The sequence below is a fragment of the Ostrinia nubilalis genome, chromosome 1 (genome assembly GCF_963855985.1).
Source record: "Ostrinia nubilalis chromosome 1, ilOstNubi1.1, whole genome shotgun sequence".
Taxonomy (NCBI): Eukaryota; Metazoa; Arthropoda; class Insecta; order Lepidoptera; family Crambidae; genus Ostrinia; species Ostrinia nubilalis.
The window spans coordinates 10,961,892-10,978,348 of NC_087088.1; the positions used below are offsets into that span (position 1 = coordinate 10,961,892).

General features: G+C 36.3%; 1 protein-coding gene across 5 annotated transcripts; it reads left to right on the forward strand.

The window, feature by feature from the left end:
* Window positions 1-250: 250 nt before the first annotated feature.
* On the forward strand, window positions 251-16,205 carry LOC135071966 (chromodomain-helicase-DNA-binding protein 1). Of its 5 annotated transcripts, none has more exons than XM_063965875.1 (24): window positions 251-657; window positions 1,530-1,627; window positions 1,706-2,056; window positions 2,136-2,315; window positions 2,395-2,579; window positions 3,113-3,442; window positions 6,088-6,338; window positions 7,532-7,645; window positions 7,743-7,907; window positions 8,010-8,290; window positions 8,472-8,829; window positions 8,931-9,305; window positions 9,396-9,647; window positions 9,868-10,035; window positions 10,139-10,259; window positions 10,839-11,017; window positions 12,330-12,501; window positions 12,592-12,754; window positions 12,846-13,215; window positions 13,301-13,519; window positions 13,638-13,940; window positions 14,024-14,250; window positions 14,545-14,910; window positions 15,252-16,205. In XM_063965875.1, the coding sequence occupies exons 1-24, from the start codon at window positions 649-651 to the stop codon at window positions 15,457-15,459; spliced, it is 5,445 nt and encodes a 1,814-aa protein (XP_063821945.1). In that variant the 5' UTR covers window positions 251-648; the 3' UTR covers window positions 15,460-16,205. The 5 variants fall into 5 exon arrangements, with proteins under 5 accessions (XP_063821945.1, XP_063821962.1, XP_063821979.1 ...); XM_063965892.1 differs by having other exon boundaries at window positions 14,548-14,910; XM_063965909.1 differs by having other exon boundaries at window positions 14,617-14,910.
* The last annotated feature ends 252 nt before the right edge of the window (window positions 16,206-16,457 follow it).

Here is a 16,457-nt window from a genome sequence, read left to right on the forward strand (position 1 = left end):
AGTTCGCGGCCAGCAGATGCCACATGATTGGCTGTTTTCGCGCAAATTTTAAATAATTCGTAAAAAATAATGTTTCTTTCCTATCTAACAACAGAATGCGAAATAAGAGTATAATAATTTGTTTAAAACTGCTCTATTGGAAGACATGAGAAAGGTAATTTAAAAAAAAACATATTTTTAAAAATAAATTCGACTAATTGAGTTAACTCGATTTTACTTACATCCCTATTTTCGCAGTAGTAGCTGGCACACGGCAATATGGCTGTAGCTTTCGGGTTTCGCTGGTAGTGTGCGGTGCTCTCATCGTTTCCCATACAACGTAGTATTTCCGACGGCTGTAAAGTTTCATTTTTAATTTTTTTTGTGATTATCGTAACTTTTTAACCTGTTTTAACCTAATTTGTGTCGGGAAATTACCAATTTTTCATTTCCTTCGTCACCAGAATTCATGCGACGACAAAATGGCGTCGCTTGACGAGATTTTCCTGCGAAATATTTTTTCGTATTTTACTAGCTTACCAAAATAATGTGTTGAAAAATGTTATTTCATATAATTTACTAGCTCATTTCTCAATGAAATATTTCGTTTTCAAGTATTTTTCCCCTACGTTCCTCAAGTTATAGTGTATTCCTTGTATTTTCTTCAAAATGCTCCTGGTAAGTGTTTTAAAGCTTTATTTAATATTGTTTTGGTGTTTTTGTTTACTTTTAACTTGTTCAGTGACTTTAAACATTCAGAGAATATTCTAGATGTTCTGGGTGTGGCCCTTGAACAAGGGGAATTTTTGAGACGTAATACTGAATTTTGGTGATTCTGGGATTGTTTACAACACAAATGTGTTAATTTATGTATGAAAACATTACTGTCCCACGATAAAAACCATTGCTGATGATTCTTGGTTACGTAACCGTCCTTTAGAGACCAATGAAATGAATTTTGGAATAGGACCCATTTTCACAATTTAGCTTTGAAAATTGGTCTTACTTTACAGGAGACATGTTATTGAGGTTATGATTCTTCTATTAGAAACTTTATATTTATATTGGGTTCCATAGAATTGCCACAAGTTCCCATGTTTCCTTTGTCTAAAGTGGAGCATTTTTTGATTTATAATTTTGATTTTTAAGACTATTTTGACCCTATAACATGGTATTATTGAGGTTAGGTTGTTTGTAATCAGGTATATTGAATTGTGAATTCAATGACAATGGTATTTAAAGGTTCTTTTCTGGTATAAAGTTCACCAAAAGTGACCAAATAAAATTATAGATTTTGCATAATTTACTGTTGCAATTGATGTTTTTCATAGGATCACATCGGATTTGACATTAACATATGTTTTTTGGGCTCCCAGTTTAACGCAAAGTTATGAAATGTTTTAGATTTTCTCCCAGCTTACTGTAGTTTTTAAAATTTCTCCATAAGTAGTATTTGGTAATGTTTATTAATAAAAAAAGTCTCAATTACATTAATTTACATAACATTTTGTTTAATCTGGTATGAAATTAACCACTATCCTTTCTTACAGAAAGGATTCATGCATGAATCTGGGAGTGAGTCAACAAGTGACAAAGGGGAAAAGAGTGACTCGGGTTCAGGCAGTGGTTCTGGCTCCGGAAGTGAAAGGTACATGTTTACTCCAATTTATGCCATTTTGTTATATAACTAAGGACGCTCAGGTTTTTATGACTAAATAATTTACAGTGACAGTGGCTCTAGCTCATCTGGATCAGGTTCTGGTGGAAGATCAGGATCAGAAAAGTCTTCGTTGGCAGACAGATCACATCACAGCGAACATCACAGTAATGCTAACTCTTCAAAATCTGATCACCATACAGACAAAGACTCTTCAGATGATGACTCTCCATCTAAACCTAGGTCTAGAGGTGGTCATGGTCGAGTCAAATCAGATCTTTGGGAAGACAATCCTGATATATATGGCATCAGGAGGTCAAGTAGATCTAGAAAAGAACCTGATAGACTCAAATTAGCTGATAGTGATTCAAGTGAAAGAGGTGACAGAGGCAGATCACACAGGAAAAACAGAAAAAAAAGGTACCCATCTTGTTTAAAGTTAATAATCTCCTTGTTCTTTTATGGTTTTGATAAGCATTTAGTGTTTCTTCCAATATAGTGACTCATGGAATTCCGACACATCAGAGAGTGACAGTGATATGAAGGGTTCACCACCTCCACCATCAAAAAGACCAGGCCAAAGAAGTGTACCATTGAGAAAAAAGAAACCAGCGAGAAGAAGAAGATTCACAAGTGAAGAAGAGGAGTCTACAGAAGCTTCAGATGAAGATACACGAAGGTATTTAGGCATTTCTTTCTTTAGTATATTGCACTGTTAATTTTGTTGTTATCCTAATTCATACTGGTATTTCCTATAGTCGAACAGCAACACGGCGTACAGGTGCGGCAGTTAGCTATAAAGAAGCTAGTGATGAACAAACAGACTCTTCTGACCTCTTGGAAGTGGAAGGGGTTGATGGTGAAGGTGAAGCTGAGCCGGAGATTGAAGAACACAGTGAGACAATTGAGAAAGTTCTAGGAATTCGAAGGGGGAAGAAAGGAGGTGAGTCTGACATTCAAAATTCTGTAAAGCAAGTTTCATACCTTTCTGATGATTCAATATGATATCAAAGTATCATAGCAGATTGCCATTTTCACTATCATTTGGATGTTATGTGCAGGCCACAATCTCAATTTGTTCTTGTTCTTTTCCATTTGCCTCCTTTGTGATCATCTTAATTATGAGAGTCAAGGTTTTGGTTTTAAGTGCTTCTTCTGCATTATAGTGAGACATTGATGTCTAAAACAAGCTAGGATCAATTCTGGTCAATATCTTCTAGTTCTACTAAGGCTGAAAAGTGGAACCGAGCCTGAATAATGTTGATGTCTGATACTAGTTTTACTTACTATTCACTTGTTTTTCTGACCCTAGAAAAAAATAATTCTATGATTGTTTTTCCAAATTACTCTTTCATTGCTGTGCTAACAAAGATCATGTTGAGTCATCATCATTATTATCTACAATTGCTCTTTAATTTGCATTTTGGTGCAAATGTAATGTTAAATTTTAGCTAATATCTTCTTATCATTATGCAGTCACTGGGAATGTGACTACCATCTATTACATAGAAGAACATGGTGATCCTAATGAGGGATGTAACCCCAATGATGAAGAAACAACGGAACCTCAGTACCTGATAAAATGGAAAGGGTGGTCACATATTCATAATACGTGGGAGTCTGAAGCATCATTAAATGAACAAAAAGTTAAGGGTCTCAAGAAATTAGAGAATTATATTAAAAAAGAAGCCGAACTCTCATGGTGGAGACAACAAGCAGGCCCAGAGGATATAGATTACTATGAATGTCAATCTGAACTCCAGCAAGAGTTGGTTAAAACATACAACAATGTGGAGAGGATAATAGGTTGGTATATTTCTATACATTTAATGTAATTTGTCTATTTTGTTGTGTAGCAAATGGATCATTGGAATATACGTCACTAATGACTTTTAACGACCGTCAAATACGTCATAAGTGTGTAGGTGTTACTAATATCTACAACATAATTTGTTAAAGTTATTTAAAGGTTTCTCTATGCAACTAGAGGTAAGCTTTACTCTTTGACTTCCCAGTAGGCAGATATCTACTACTGATGCAATTATTATTGTTCATTATTGACATCCATCCATTGTGCTCTTAATTTCTTTTCAAAAGTACAAATACAACCATTTTAGGATAAGTTATGGATTAGCGATTTTTATTTAATTGAATATTTCGCACCTTTAAAGTTAAACCGTTACTAAACGAATTTTTCGCAAAAATGAGTTATCAACGCCATCTTACTAAAGGACACGTAAACTACAAGATAAAATAGACCACTTCTTCAAAATTGCCTTCTAACGCCATCTAGCGTTAAAGCATAACGTTACTAAGCCAAACTTTGAACGGCTCGCTAAATACAATAACGGGTCTATGCAAGTAAGAACGTGTTTGTTGCGGAGTGATGACGAAAGTTTAAATTCATAATGTGATTATTTGGATAGTAACGGCCGTTCGTCACAAAAAAGGTAAGTTGTTTAGTTTTTTTAATGAGTAAAGTGTGACTATATGTTTAAACACAGTTTTCGTTTAAAAAAAATACACAATTCATTATAAAATTTCTTTGGTAAACGGTAACAGTTGGTATAGTCACAGTTTGCCTTTATTTTTTTAGGTCCTTATCTAATAATATTTATCACTAAAGGGTGCCTATTTCGTTAATTACAGTTTTCAATAAGCAATGAGTAAATTTTATGATAGGTATGCCTAGTTACAATAGTGAAACATTTTTTTAGTCTATAATAAAATATAGATTTATTTGCTCTAGGTGATGTCGTATTTCCGGAACCCACGTTTGGCTCGCATTATGGAAGCTGTGGACGCTGAAAAAGATTCCTCATGTTTCGAAGAACCCAAGCAAACATCTATGGACGAACTTAATATAATTTTAACTATAATTTTAACTTTTCCCGGTCTAAATGTAAGACTGCACACTTGTCTACACCAAACTCCATCCTGATGGCGTTGCTAAATACCTGTGTTGTTTTTAGCAACTTCACCAGGTCTTGTCGTTTTGTTGCGAACAACTTGAGATCATCCATGTAGAGCAGGTGACTAATGACCTCACCCCCTCTTCGTAGCTAATAACTAAGCCCTGAATCCTTTAACAGAGTGCGAAGAGGATTCAGTGCTAGGCAGAACCACAAGGGACTCAAATTGTCACCCTGGAAATGCCTCGCTCAATCCTTATGAAGTTCAATGGATCAGGAGACCTCTCACCACCACCTGGCTGCCGAAGGACTGTAGTCCACTGCCCCATGCATGAGCATGAGCGTAAAAAGGATCTCATTGCATCTACCTTATACAACTCTAAGATCCTCTCCCGCCATGATTGAGGCACCGAATCATAGGCCTTCTTATAGTCAATCCAGGCAGCAGAGAGAGCTTTCCTGCTCCGCGGAACTTGTTGGCTAATGGTTATATCTATGAGGAGGAGCTAGGGTTGCCAACTATACTGTTTTGAACAGTATTATACTGTTTTTCACTAAATTATACTTTTTACTGTTGAACAAAAATAAAGTATACAAAATACTGTTTTCAGCTAGCATCACTAGTATCCATAGATATTTTTAAAAGTAAATGCCCAACACCACATTTAAGTACGCGTTGTAGAGCTATACTGTTTGTTTTTTTTTAATACTGTCTGTTTTCCTTCTCCGACCTCTAATATACTTTATATTTTGAAAGAAAAGTTGGCAACCCTAGGAGGAGCTCTTTAGTACCACGAGACTCAACCTTACATCCATTCTGAGCAGTGGCCACAAAATATTGTTCATTATTTTTATTATTAAGTGATTTAAGGTAGGTATGTGAACAACCTTTTGAGGGTAGGGAAATAATGCTGAGATTGTTACTTGAGTTTAATATATTTTTTATGTATTTTTTGTAATTGCTAGGTGTGTTTTTTTCTTATTCGTTACCAGTTATACTTCCTATGATTTAAAGGTACAAAATGTCTTAAGACTGATTAATAAATAACTAGGCTAAATGCTTGTATGGATATCTTTAATTTGTAATAAAATATTGTTGATTTCGAATGTTTGTTATTTTTTTAATATTGTAACATCATCACAAATACAACCTACTCTATGATATAAAATTTAAATGTATAATAATATCACCATTATCATTGAAATTTAAATAGTTTTCAATATAGTAACATTATTTGGACTGCAATTTGAATAGTAATTTATTTAAAAATGAAAAAATAGTAAATGGTAAAGTGTTACTATAATTATATAAATCAAAATAAATAATACTATACATAAAATATTTTATTTTTGTAAATCACATAACATAGCGTTAGCACATATCTATCATATAACTCATTAAGAAGCCTTAAAATACTATTTCCTTTGACTGTATTGAAAAAAAACATTGACTTTTTTCTTATTTTGGCTCTCCTGCAAAATTTCATAATTTCGTTTAGTAACGGTTTAAATTTAAAGGTGCGATTTCTTAAACTTTAGCTGAGCAGACAAGAGAACTGGAAGGTGGAGGAACAGCCCATGAGTATTTTTGCAAGTGGGAGTCTCTGCCTTATGCTGATGCTACATGGGAGGACTCCTCGCTAATAGAGCGGCGATGGCCAGTGGAGGTGGACAACTTTAAACAAAGAGAAGCTGCCAAAACTACTCCGTCTAGACATTGTCCTGTTCTAAGAAGGAGGCCCAAATTTCATCAAATTAAGGAGCAGCCTGAATACATGGGAAAAGATCAGGTAAGTTTCTATTTTATTATCTTGAAATATTAGGGCTTACCAATGAAATTGTCGAATTTTCTTACAGATTCGTAGTTCCTGTAATTTTCAAGACAACCATTGATTCCAACATTTATTTAATGTTTGAAATTTCTTTGCAAAGTTCTATTTCTTGTCTACATATTAATTATGTTTTTATTCCATTTCTATACTAAGATTCGTAATTTTTTTTACAGCTGGCAGCTATAAAAATGCTGTTAGATTACTGTTGCCTCATTCATATAGGTGCCCAAAAAATTATTTATCCTTCCCAAAAAATGAAAAAATATGTTTGTTTTCAACGTTGAGTTTCCTTCAAATTCTCCATACAAGATGACAATTTCATAGGTAAGCACCTAATATGTGATTGTCAAGTAATTTTTTATTTTAGTTGTTAGTTTTCATGAGCCTTTTCCCACAATCTACCTATGTAAAAAAAAAATTAACGCAAATTGTGACAATCGCTTTTGCCGTGCTGATACAAAAACTAGGTATCGTCAAAATGGCGGCTTCGTGTTTCTCACAGCATCAATATAGGTTAACAGCAGTTGTAATGATTGAATCCAAATTTTTCAAATAATTGATAGAAAAATTAAGATAACATACAAAACATAAATATTTTGATTATTGTTTTGTATTTTTATATTATTGTATTGTATTTTTAAGCATAATTACAATCTAAAATAATAAAAAATTAAATGTAATAATTTATTATCTGGTCACTAAAAAAAACAATGTTCTTAGGTACAAAACACCAATATTTGAATGCAGATTTTTTATTTTTGTATGAAATATTTTTTCTAATTTAATTTCCATTGCAAAAGCAAGCTCTCAGCTACGGTAGCGCCATCTGTTGGCTTGCACGCGAATTTTATGATACTTAGGTTTTGTCTGCTTTAGTTAGCAAGCCAAAGCAGATGTAAAATAAAGCATGCTAAATGGTTTGTCTCTACCGTAATGTCGAATGTATGGTTCTTTTTGAATAATCTGCTAGCTGGTTTTATAATTTTATTGATATTTAGGATAGGCATTGTGTGTTTATATTGACTTGTGTCGTTAATAAAATTATGTTGTGTCAGATATTATCGAACTTTGACTTGATGTGTGTGTTAACTCAAGATGATATGATGTGGCTACTGGAATATTGGATTAAATGTTTTTTTATTTATTTACAGACATATTTTTTAAGAGATTATCAAATGGATGGATTGAACTGGTTAATACATTCCTGGTGTAAAGACAATTCAGTCATTCTTGCCGATGAAATGGGTTTAGGTAAAACAATACAGGTAAATAGACTTCCAATAATTTTTGATAGTATTATTACAACTTTTTAAATTTTAAATTGATGTGAATGTTTACCTTAGGTTTGAAAACTATTTTCAGACAATATGTTTTTTATACTACCTCTTCAAATCGCAACAACTTTATGGACCATTCTTGTGTGTGGTGCCTTTGAGTACAATGACTGCATGGCAGAGGGAGTTCCAGCAGTGGGCACCGGACATAAACGTAGTTACGTACATTGGCGACGTTGTTAGCAGAGATATTGTAAGTAAGCTCGCCTCATCTGGGCTTGTGAATCGTAATCAATATTTTACAAAAAAGTTTTTTTTTTCAAATTGGGTATTAATGTGCAACTTTCTATTACAGATTAGACAGTTTGAATGGAGTTTTGCCAGCTCAAAGAGATTGAAATTCAATGCCATTCTAACAACTTATGAAATTTTGTTGAAAGACAGACAGTTCCTAAGGTCTTTTAGTTGGGCATGCTTGTTAGTTGATGAAGCCCATAGACTAAAAAATGACGACTCACTGTTATACAAAGCCTTAAAAGAGTTTGAGACTAACCATAGGTTATTGGTAACTGGAACACCATTACAGAATTCTCTCAAAGAACTATGGGCTCTATTACATTTTATTATGCCATACAAGTAAGTGTTTTATTAATTAATAATAAATAAATTCTTTATTTTCTCCACAATCTAAATCACAATGTAAGGTGATTATCTTAAATTACAATTAAATGTAGTGGACAGACACTTAGATTGATATTTATGGTACCATTGAACTCTGTTTAAATGGTTATAAAATAAAATCCCATTTATATTTCAGATTCGAGTCATGGGAGGAATTCGAAAAAGACCATGAGGATGCATCAACAAAAGGCTATGAAAAATTGCATCGGCAGCTGGAGCCATTTATATTGCGTAGGCAAAAGAAGGACGTTGAGAAGTCATTGCCTGCTAAAGTAGAACAAATATTGAGGGTGGAGATGACCTCCATTCAAAAGCAATATTACAAATGGATTCTAACTAAGAATTACAGTGCCTTGCGTAAAGGCGTGAAAGGGTCGATCAATACGTTCATTAACATTGTGATAGAACTGAAAAAATGTTGTAACCATGCGCTTTTGACGAAGCCAGAGGACTTCGAGTCGAGAGCGTCGCTTGCGACAACAGATGCTGTAGAGGTAAGTTATTTTATCGTCTTTATATTAAATTAATTAAGATGTTATATAACTTTACTTAAATTGGATGGATTTATCTAATGTTAATGTTTATCTCATTACAGAAACTTTTGAGAGGCTCAGGAAAACTGTTACTATTAGATAAACTTCTATGTAGACTGAAAGAAACAGGGCACAGAGTGCTCATATTCTCCCAGATGGTGAGAATGTTAGATATCTTGGCCGAATACTTGCAGAGGAGACATTTCCCGTTCCAAAGGCTTGATGGCAGCATAAAGGGGGAAATAAGAAAGCAGGCTTTAGACCACTTCAATGCCGAAGGGTCTCAAGACTTTTGTTTCCTGCTTTCAACGAGAGCTGGTGGCTTGGGTATCAATTTGGCCACGGCCGATACTGTCATCATTTTTGACTCTGATTGGAATCCACAGAATGATTTGCAAGCTCAAGCTCGCGCTCATAGGATAGGACAGAAAAATCAGGTAAATAATTCTAATCTCTTGACTATTTTTAGTCAAAAAAGTAGTACATATCTATGAACTTTGTAACTGATTAGTTCTTGTTGCTTGCAGGTCAACATTTACCGGCTAGTAACGGCCAGGTCTGTCGAAGAAGACATTGTAGAAAGGGCGAAAAGGAAAATGGTCCTGGACCACCTGGTCATACAACGGATGGACACCACTGGCAGAACGGTTCTCAACAAGCGCGATGGTTCCGCTACGACGGCGAACAATCCGTTCAATAAAGAGGACCTGAACGCCATTTTGAAATTCGGCGCTGAAGAGTTGTTCAAAGACGACGATGAGAATGATGAGGACCCTGTCGTAAGTTTCATATTTTTGTTTTCGAACTTGCCTTCTTTATGGCAACGAAATCGCTTACAGGGCTACCTGCCCTACCTAGATATCTTCAATGGTTAATCATCTCATACCTGCCAATAGTTTAGGAATGTTACCTTTGCAGAAAGAATGTCATGGAATGTCCAAAACTATTACAAAAATAAAAATTGTAGATTATTATCATTCAACATAATTTTTCTTTCAGTGTGATATAGATGAAATCTTACAACGTGCCGAGACTCGGGACGAAGGACCCGCCATGGTAGGAGACGAGCTACTATCTGCATTCAAAGTTGCCAGTTTTGCCTTCGATGAAGATAAAGCTGTCATGGAGGTCAAAAAGGAAAACGCTGAAGAAGATGTTAAAGACTGGGTAAGCATAAATTAAAGCTAGATAGATATTATGTAGATAAGTTACTCAAAAATAATATCAAATTATTAAAATATACTAAAAATAATTTCGTATAACTTTGCAGGACGATATCATTCCCGAGAACGTCCGTAAAACCATTGCTGAGGAAGAGAAGAATAAAGAAATGGAAGATTTGTACTTACCACCAAGAAGAAAGAACTTGCAGCAAAACAATGCTGATGGAAGTAAGTACTTTATAAGATTTTTTAAATTCAAAGAAAGTTACTGCATCTCACTTAACACCAGGTGCGATTGCCTTGTTATGCAAAAAGTTATCTTGCTTTCATTCATAATATTAACATTAACAGAAATTGTTAAACGTCTTTATTCTAATATCTATCATTATTTCGTCCTTCAGACGTTACGTAAAGCCGTGAATTTTATCTAATCTTCTCGCATCTTTTATGATTTTAAAAATCTACAGAATATTTACAACTCCTACAATCTATATTGCCTCTGTGTTTAACAATAAAGCTTCAACCACACCAACGCGTGCAGATCACCATTGCCGGCGCAATCATAGGCCAATCAGGTCGCGCGACCCATGACAGTCCGCGCGACCCATGACAGTCCGCGCGACCCATGACAGTCCGCGCGACCCATGACAGTATGCGACCCATGACAGTCCGCGCGACCTGTCATTGGACTGTCATCGCGCCGTGATCGCGCCTCGGTGATGGCGATCTGCACGCGTTGCTGTGGTTGAAGCATTATATCTTCCTTATTTAGCGCTATAGCTTTTTTAACGCTTGTTAAATTTTAAGCAGAGGGTGGACGTAAACGTCGCGGCCGCTCGGAGGGGATGGACGGCGCGGACGGCGAAGGTGACGCCGAGAGCGACGCGTCAGATGGCGATGCCAGTGCTGACGATGATCGCCCGAGGAAGCGCGGCCGTCCGCCCGCCTCACACCGAGAGAAGATCAAGGGCTTCACTGACCAGGAGGTACGCGAGTTGGATTTACAAGTATACAGGGTGGAAACGATAAGTGATCTCACTCGATTATTTCTAAACTATACAAGATATCGAAAAACTGGTTACTGATCCTGAAAGTGTTCCACAAGCTCTTTAATTGAAACGGTACCAATAATAGGTTACAGAATAAACTGGAACTATCCCAAAATTCAATGTTTCCAGCTTCCATACTAAATGTATGCCGACGACACATTATTAGAAGTGTAATTTATTTTTTGTTAATTAATAAACTTAAAATGTCGGTTAAATAAACTCGTAACTTGCATCTTATTTAAAATTATTAGTGAAAAACATAAGTTTCAGGCTTTACTTGCTATAAAATTATCAAGAGATGAATGCCATGACTGTGATAGTACTAAATGTATGGAAGACGGAAACATTGAATTTTAGGATAGATCCAGTTTATTCTGTAACTTGATATTGATACCGTTGGATAGAGCTCGTGAAGCACTTTTAGGATCAGTAACCAGTTTTACGATATCTTGTGTAGTTTTTAAAATTATGTAACTTTACCAAATGTATGGAAGCTGAAAACACTGAATTTTCGGATAGTTCCAGTGTATTCTAAAACCTATTATTAGCACCGTTTGAAAGAGCTCGTGAAGCACTTTCAGGATCAGTAACCAGTTTTTCGATATCTTGTATAGTTTAGAAATAATCGGGTGAGATCACTTATCGTTTCCACCCTGTATTTGCAAAACTGTGACTCTTGAAGGCTTTCTTCGGGCTTACTTACTTGTAAGCACTATTTTTAGTAGTCCATGCAAATAAATAATTTTTGACTTATACATGTCACCGTAAAATTGTGAATTCCGTCAGATTATAATCTGACGTAGTTAAATTACAACCTAACCTAACCTAACCCACTGTTAGTTTACAATCATCGACAGAGTTCACAATTTCACGTTGACATACATACTGCAGGCTGCCAACTTGATAAGCGTGTTTCACTGGAATCAATGGCCATATTTTATCATGGGTTTATAAAAGAGACACTGATTTTATTGTCATCTCTGACTTGCTGTCATCAGACTCGAAGCCAATGGTATTGTTCAATGAAATGTTATTATTTGGAATTTTGTTTCTTGGAATCAGAAAGTGAGTGATGAACTTGTGTAGCTCAATGTTACAATGGCTCATAATTCGCACACTTTCTTGGATGCCTTATTGCGATCTAATTTCTTACTTCCAGTTACTTGACGGTCATAGTGTGCAAAAGTATGAATATTTAATATTATATCATCATCGCGTAAATCAACTTATTTTTTTCTTTTTTGTTTAGATTCGAAGATTCGTCAAGAGCTACAAGAAGTTCTCTGCACCGTTGAAGCATTTGGATAGCATAGCGTGTGACGCAGAGCTACAAGAAAAGCCGTTGGCTGAGCTGAAGCGACTCGGAGAAATCCTCGAGGAGCGGTGCAGGGCAGTGCTCAATGACCCTTCGGAGGCAGTAGGTTAGTATCAAATAAATACTTTATGGCGTGCATCTTACGGTCCATTTTTTATGTTAAATATTTTTTATTAATTACTAATTTTATTTTTAGCTGAACAAAATGAGGGTCGCAAAAATACCAGGAAGACATTCAAACTTGGAGGAGTACCTGTTAATGCTAAGACATTGTCCGCCTGTTTAGAAGAGTTGGCACCACTAGATAACTTCTTACCTCAGACGAAAGAAGAAAGGTTAAAATGGCAATTGGATTTCAGGTAAATAATGTAGTATTTACACGAGTTGCTGTACACATATTTTCACAAATTATCGCGTCCAGAAGTAATCAATATCCTATTTTTCTTTTAGAACGAGACCAGCTAACTTTGATGTTGAATGGGGTGTCGCCGACGATTCCAAATTACTTGCTGGTATTTACCAGTATGGTATGGGTTCTTGGGAGGCCATTAAAATGGATTCATCGTTTGAGATAGGTGATAAAATTCTTACCAATGAAGACAAGAAGCCACAAGCAAAGCATTTGCAGTCTAGAGCAGAATATTTGTTGAAATTAATTAAGAAATTATTAGACCAGAAGAATGGCAAACAGAAACAGAGAAAACCAAGAGTCAAACGCGGCACCAAAGAACCTGTAACAAAAGATATCATTGAAGATGATATGAGTTCAGGGGATGATAAGAAAGCTAATAATAAGGGTGTGAAGAATGATAAAGATAAGGTTCGTCCACAAACAAAATTTTTTTAACAATTTCTTTTTCATATCCTTAACAAATTGATGTTGACTTTTCTTTATTATTTTGCAGGGTAAGTTAAAATTAGATGACATATCTACACACGATGAAACTTCTAATGACAAAAAAGAAAACTTCAAGAATCGCACAAAAAAAGATGGAAAGGGAAGATCGAAAGGTGATAAAGTGAAAGGTCGGAAAAAGCCGGCGGGTCCAATGCACTTCACTGCCAATAACGAGCCTAGAGCCTTGGAGGTTTTGGGGGATCTCGATCCATCTGTATTTGAAGAGGTAAAAATGCTTTATTGCTCTATTTTTATAATACTGGCCGTCATTGAATATCTACACAATATTTAAGTGTTGTGTATGTGGAGTATGTATAATTATTAAAACTTTATTTGGTTTCCAGTGCAAGGAGAAAATGAGGCCTGTCAAGAAAGCTCTTAGAGCACTAGATAATCCTGATCAGAACTTGTCAGAGTCTGAACAGGTCACTAGAACGCGGACGTGTCTAACGCAAATAGGTTCCCAAATAGACATATGCCTTGAAGCTTATCCTGACCCTGAGAAGAAGGTCGAATGGAGAAGTAATCTCTGGTATTTTGTATCAAAATTTACCAATTTTGATGCTAAACAATTGTATAAATTGTATAAGTATGGTCTCAAGAAAACGGACAATAAAAAAGGTGGTAAACACAAGGAAAATGTAAAGGTATGTGTTTTCAGTTTTATATTTCGAAATTATTTCAAGTATTTATACGAAAATGGACTCTAATAAACATTACACATTTTTAGGCTAATAATAAAAACCATCACAACTCAAATAATCATGTGAAACATGCGAAGAGAGATGTAAAACATGATGAATCCAATGAGAAGAAAGATAGAAAAGAAAGATCCAAAGTTGATAAAGAAAAATCAGACAAAGCAAATGATAAGACTCCTCACTCATCAGGAATAAAGAGGAAGTTAGAAGATGGAGAATGTGATCCCGAGCCTAGCGAAAACAAAAGACACGAGAGGTAAATATTGGAGGGTTTTGGACTTAGTTAACAACAAAGTAATGAATAATAACTTATGTTAGTTTTAAAACTGATAGTTTATCACTCCTTCGTATTTAACATCCTCAATTCTATTTGTATGGGTAGATAACTTATGCAGTTAAATAACCATTAACCTAGATATCAAAAATACTTCATAAATAATCACGTCACTCGCTTGCCCGCTTCTTCTCTTTGTTTAACATTATTTAGCGTTTTTCATCTTCGCTAACCTCTCCATGTATGCTCACCACCATATCGCTTCTTCCATCCCAGCAGACATAAACACAAACACAAGGATCGCAAGGATAGGGATAGCAGCCTGAAGCGGGACGATTTGATGTACAGTTCTCGGAGCCGGTCGGAGCGGGACCGGGATCGGGAGCGGGACCGAGAGCGGGATCGAGACCGGGAGCGGGACCGGGAGCGGGATCGGGATCGCGAGCGGGTGCGGGAGCGGTCGCGGACGCGGCGGGACAGCGGCGGCGTGGGCGGGCCGCGCGCTCGGGCTCCGTACTCGATGCCGCACGCCACGGCGCTGCACGCGGAGCACCCGGCGCACCCGGGCTGGACGCCGCCCGCCTACCCCGGCCCGCGCCAGTACCGCGGCGACCGGAACGCGCGTCCGCACGATAAGAGGAGGTACTTACACTAGATATTACCTAAACAAATATTTCTTATTGTGTCCCACTATCGACGGCCGCATGGCTTGGTATCGCGGGCTTGTGCCCCGCACATAAAATTTAATTTTCAAGCTGTATGGTCAAGAATAATTTATCATAATCGATATCCATAATGACTTATTATGATTATCTTCGTTTAAAGGTTATGTAGCGTTAATTAACGTTGATTGTCGTCGAGATTTAATACTTTTATGTAATACTTGATAGGGTGCCGTTAATCAGATCTAAATGCCGACTGACAAAAGACAGATTAACAAGCTTTAACTTTGATCATGTTTTAAAATCCGACCTTTATTTCAGTCGGTACAGCGGCTTCGGCGCGATGGCCGGCCCGTACAGCGGGTACTACGAAGGCGCCGCAATGCCCAGCGGCATGGGCTTCCCGCCCGTGCGGCCCTATCCCGACGACTGGCGTGGCTACCCGCCGTCAGACTACCAGTATGACGAGCGGGACTACGAGCGTGAGGTCTACAGGCGCGACTATGATAGACGCGCACCGCCCACGTAAACCCCCAAAGGTCCAGGGGCTTGTAAATAAATGTAATCTTACTGTAAATAGCGATAGGATCTCTTTCCGCGTCGACACTGGCCTGTGAAAACTGTAAAGTGTAAGTGACAAAATAGTGCTGTGTTTTTATCTATGTGATAATATAAGCGCATCGATATAAACTAGAGACGTTAACTAGTGACTGTGTTTTATAAGTGAGACTGTATAGTAAATTTATTTATTACCAAATCTGTCGACGATTGATTGTTAATTGTACAGAATTTAGACAAATACCATTAATTTTTATATTGTTTCAATTTTGTTGCCGATTTTACCGGTACTAAATAATATTTTTTTTATCTGTAATCTGTTTTTTTTTCTATTTATTTGATGCCTCACAATGTAATTAACAGACATTTAATTTGACAGAAACACTGGTGATAATATTCATAGTTCATAGTAAATGTACAAAAGCAATTGTTAGTATGCATATAATTCAAAAATCATGTGCGATTTAAAAAATTGTGTATAGCTTTAAAGAGAGGGGCACATACATTTGTCATTGCATTTTAGCAGTGTACGGGAAAGAGCGTTTGATTTGTGCATTAATTTCTCATTCTATGTGCATTTCTGAGTCATGCAGGGCTCATACAGTCCTATTTTTATACATTATGTAAAGTCTTATTCTCTGTTACATGCGATTGAATGTAATAAGAGTGGATCGTCTTAATGGTATATACCATGATAATAAACATATTAAAGTTGAATATTGTGTATTATTACAAATACCCTGTTTTATTTTATATTGTAACATCCTTTTTATTCCTGATTTTATCTCACTTTTTTTACCAGTATGGGATAACGGCGCGCTGCCATTAGCATAGCACAGGACTGTTACATACCTAGTTAAGAGAAGAAAAAGTTCCTCAGACACAAATAAGGGACTTGTAGTCAAATCGATTTGATGTTTCCATGTGTAACAAATCTAAGAGGAGTACTCCGCAGCGAGATGAACGTTT